This window comes from Asparagus officinalis, chromosome 8, assembly GCF_001876935.1.
Source record: "Asparagus officinalis chromosome 8, Aspof.V1, whole genome shotgun sequence".
Classification (NCBI taxonomy): domain Eukaryota; kingdom Viridiplantae; phylum Streptophyta; class Magnoliopsida; order Asparagales; family Asparagaceae; genus Asparagus; species Asparagus officinalis.
In genome coordinates, this window is record NC_033801.1 from 105,832,313 (window position 1) to 105,835,262 (window position 2,950).

Sequence of the window (2,950 nt, forward strand, 5' to 3'; positions counted from 1 at the left end):
TGCTCATGTGACTGAAGCTCGCGGCCGATGGAAGATCTCAGGTCGCGCCACTATGCCAGCCTATGCTCCATCTGAGAGGACACGAAGGAAGAAGCCCCATTAGCCTTCAATTCCTTCAACTCTCGGATCTCCGACTCCAGAACAGTAAAATCGGCGGTGAAAGAATCGGCCAACTCTGGATACCCTTCTTCTCTGATCATCGTCATGTAGCGAGAAAAGGAACGCCTGAACTGATCGAAACAATATCCTCGATGAAGAAGTTTCTCGATCATGCCGTTAAAAAAGACGGTAAAAAGGCCGAGGTCTGTACGAAAAATGTCTTTGTCGGGATCGGTATCGGCCAAAAGGGCGCGGACACGCTCATATAGAGATGACCAAGATCCTACAAGCAACAGTGTGGAAAGCTAAGAGATTATCGAATATGATAAGAAAATTTAAAGGCAAATTCCGAGCATACCAACGCCAACGGAGGTCCCCTCGGGCTGAGGTCTGACAGGCTCCGAGATAACGGCAGGAGTAGTCATGGATGGTATATCAACCCCTGTAGGCAAATCGGTTATACCTCTCGGCTGTGGCGGGGAGACACCGCTTTTATGCAAACTATCGGTCCCAGAAACTGTAGTGGCATCAGGCACAACGGCTGGTCCTATAGTTACACTTCTTTATTAGTCAAAATGGAAATTTAGACAAATAAGGAGAATCGAGATGATAAGATTATCTGCATACCTACAAGTCCATCGTCCTCAGGTACACGGGGAATGCCAGGAGTCATAAGAGTATCGGTCCCGGTGGCTGGTCCTATGATTACACCCATCTATTAGTCAAAAAAATCAGACAAATGAAAAGGAGCACGACGTCCTAGATCGTATGTATACCTGCAAGTCCGTCACTCCGAGGTAAACTAGATATGCCGGGGATCATTACTGAATCAGTCCCAATGACTGGTACTATAATATTAATCCTCTGTTAGTTAGACAAAAGATCAGGCAAAACGAAGGGAATCAGATATATACCTGTGAATGAATCACTCTCAAAGGGTGGTCCCACGGTTCCTCTGGTGGCCTGTTCAGCCAGCATGTCGACTAATAATCCAATGTCGGGTCCTGAGAAACTTGGTGCAAAGACACACCCCTATTCCTCGAAACCTACATCAGGAAAGGCCTCATCCTCAACTGGCTTCTCTATTACGATATCTGCAGAATAATTTAAGTGTTGGATATATGTATAAGAAGATGGGGAAAGAAGGAAAAGCTCAGAGGTACCTGCAGAAGGAAGAGAAAATTCTTTTTCCCCAATATCCATGCTTGGGTTCTTCAAGTTACCTGAAAGAAAGCGAAGCACAAAAAAATAATGAATCCTGAATTCCCTAACTCTTCTAAATGCTACTCGAGGAGGGTATCATCGGAGTTAGATATACCTGAACATGGAATAGCTGGCTCAACGCTATTAACTTGCTCAGTATCAAGGTTCGCATCGACATCCATGGAATCGTTACGAATAGCGTCGCACATCTGCTGCATGAAGCTATCCATATTATCAGAACCAGGGAATACGGGATCCGGTGGAAGCTCGCCCTCGTCATAGTACCCTGGAACATAAAATATGATTACGAATCCCAGAAGGTAAACCATCTTAAAGCAATAAAGACAATAAGATATTACCTTCCTCTCCGTCGGCGATGTCTCCTAAATCCACTCCATAGGGGCGCCGACCAACGTGTGGTTTATGAGCGGTCTTCTTCTTTTTCGGAATACCAGCCCTCATAGAACCAACGGGTCGTTCGTGCACGGACTTGCCACGTGTCTCAACCTATGTAGGAGCTATGCCACTAGGCCTGGATCTCGCATAACGAGAAGCGAGTGACTCATGCTCATCGACTGCCCTACCTGGGGTGATAAGAGTCATTTCGTTAGGATAAGTGAACAAGACCTTTCGTTGATACCAATTGAAATTGAGAAAGAAGGCCAAAGAGCATGACAAACCTACATTAAGTTCTTCTTTGTCAGTATCTATATCCACATACTCCTCCTCGAAAGTCTCGTCCTCATCATCAGTAGGAAGGAGCTCTTCATCGTCCTCCATCCTGTCTCTGCTCAAGAGAGAAGGTTTGGCAGGCTTCTTCCCCTGTTTCCTAGCAAGCTCAGCCTTACGAGCAGCCATCATAGTGACTTGAACCAAGTGCTCAGACTGCAACTCTAAAAGACTCCTCACACCTATGGACTCATTGGCAGAAAGGAACCACTTGCAACTGAGGAAAGTATTCAACGGCTTACGCCTAGATGAAGGAAGAGCAAAATAGGCTCCAATGCAGCCCACCATAGTCCATAGCCATGCCCGAACGCCGTCAATAAGCCCTCCCTCAACCTTCAAACCATGGCTCGGGTTCCCAACATATAGTTGGTCGTAGCCAAACTGATGAGCGAAACGACAGGGAAGGTAAGGCTCTATGTGACAATGATTCTTCACCCGAAGAACGAGATACCCAACGCGGATGTTCACCAACCAACGGAAACAACCGACATCGAGAGAAGTCCGACCCGTTCTGGGTTTCTCCTCATCAATCAGCACGTCACCATAGCGACCCGAAAAGCGAGGAAAACACTTGAAGAACTCCCAGCTCTTACAAACTTGAAGCTCTCGTTGTACATCACTGAATGTTTTCGTGAGCCATCTGCTCTTCTCCAATAGCTGCACGAAAGGAACAGGGATATCAACAGTGCTGGGCGCCGACATCAAGTCAGGTCGATGAAGAACAAGCCACGCCATTAGATATGCATATGGAAGCTCGACCTTCACACAAATAAGCTCGGCTGACGGTTCAGAGCCCACCTGAGCAAAACCATCAACCAGATACCTAAGCCCACAATGGATGCCAGCAACCATTGCTGGGAGTAAGGAAAGCTCTCTCCCATAAGCTAGCTGGACTGCGGGGAAGAGCACCTCGAGGGGT

The 2,950-nt window shown here is 47.0% G+C and overlaps 1 protein-coding gene across 1 annotated transcript; it reads right to left on the minus strand.

The window, feature by feature from the left end:
• Positions 435–1,098, minus strand: LOC109821650. The gene is made up of 3 exons (XM_020387821.1): positions 1,014–1,098; positions 876–947; positions 435–646 (listed from the first exon to the last, which is right to left on the minus strand). Exons 1-3 carry the CDS (start codon positions 1,075–1,077, stop codon positions 435–437), a joined length of 348 nt encoding a protein of 115 aa, XP_020243410.1. The 5' UTR covers positions 1,078–1,098.

Coding starts and splice junctions, on each gene's coding strand:
- LOC109821650 (XM_020387821.1), bottom strand. CDS start 1,077: ATGCTGGCTGAACAGGCCACCAGAGGAACCGTGGGACCACCCTTTGAG. Junction 948..1,013: donor TGAGAGTGATTCATTCACAG/GTATATATCTGA, acceptor TTAATATTATAG/TACCAGTCATTGGGACTGAT. Junction 647..875: donor TCGGAGTGACGGACTTGCAG/GTATACATACGA, acceptor GTGTAACTATAG/GACCAGCCGTTGTGCCTGAT.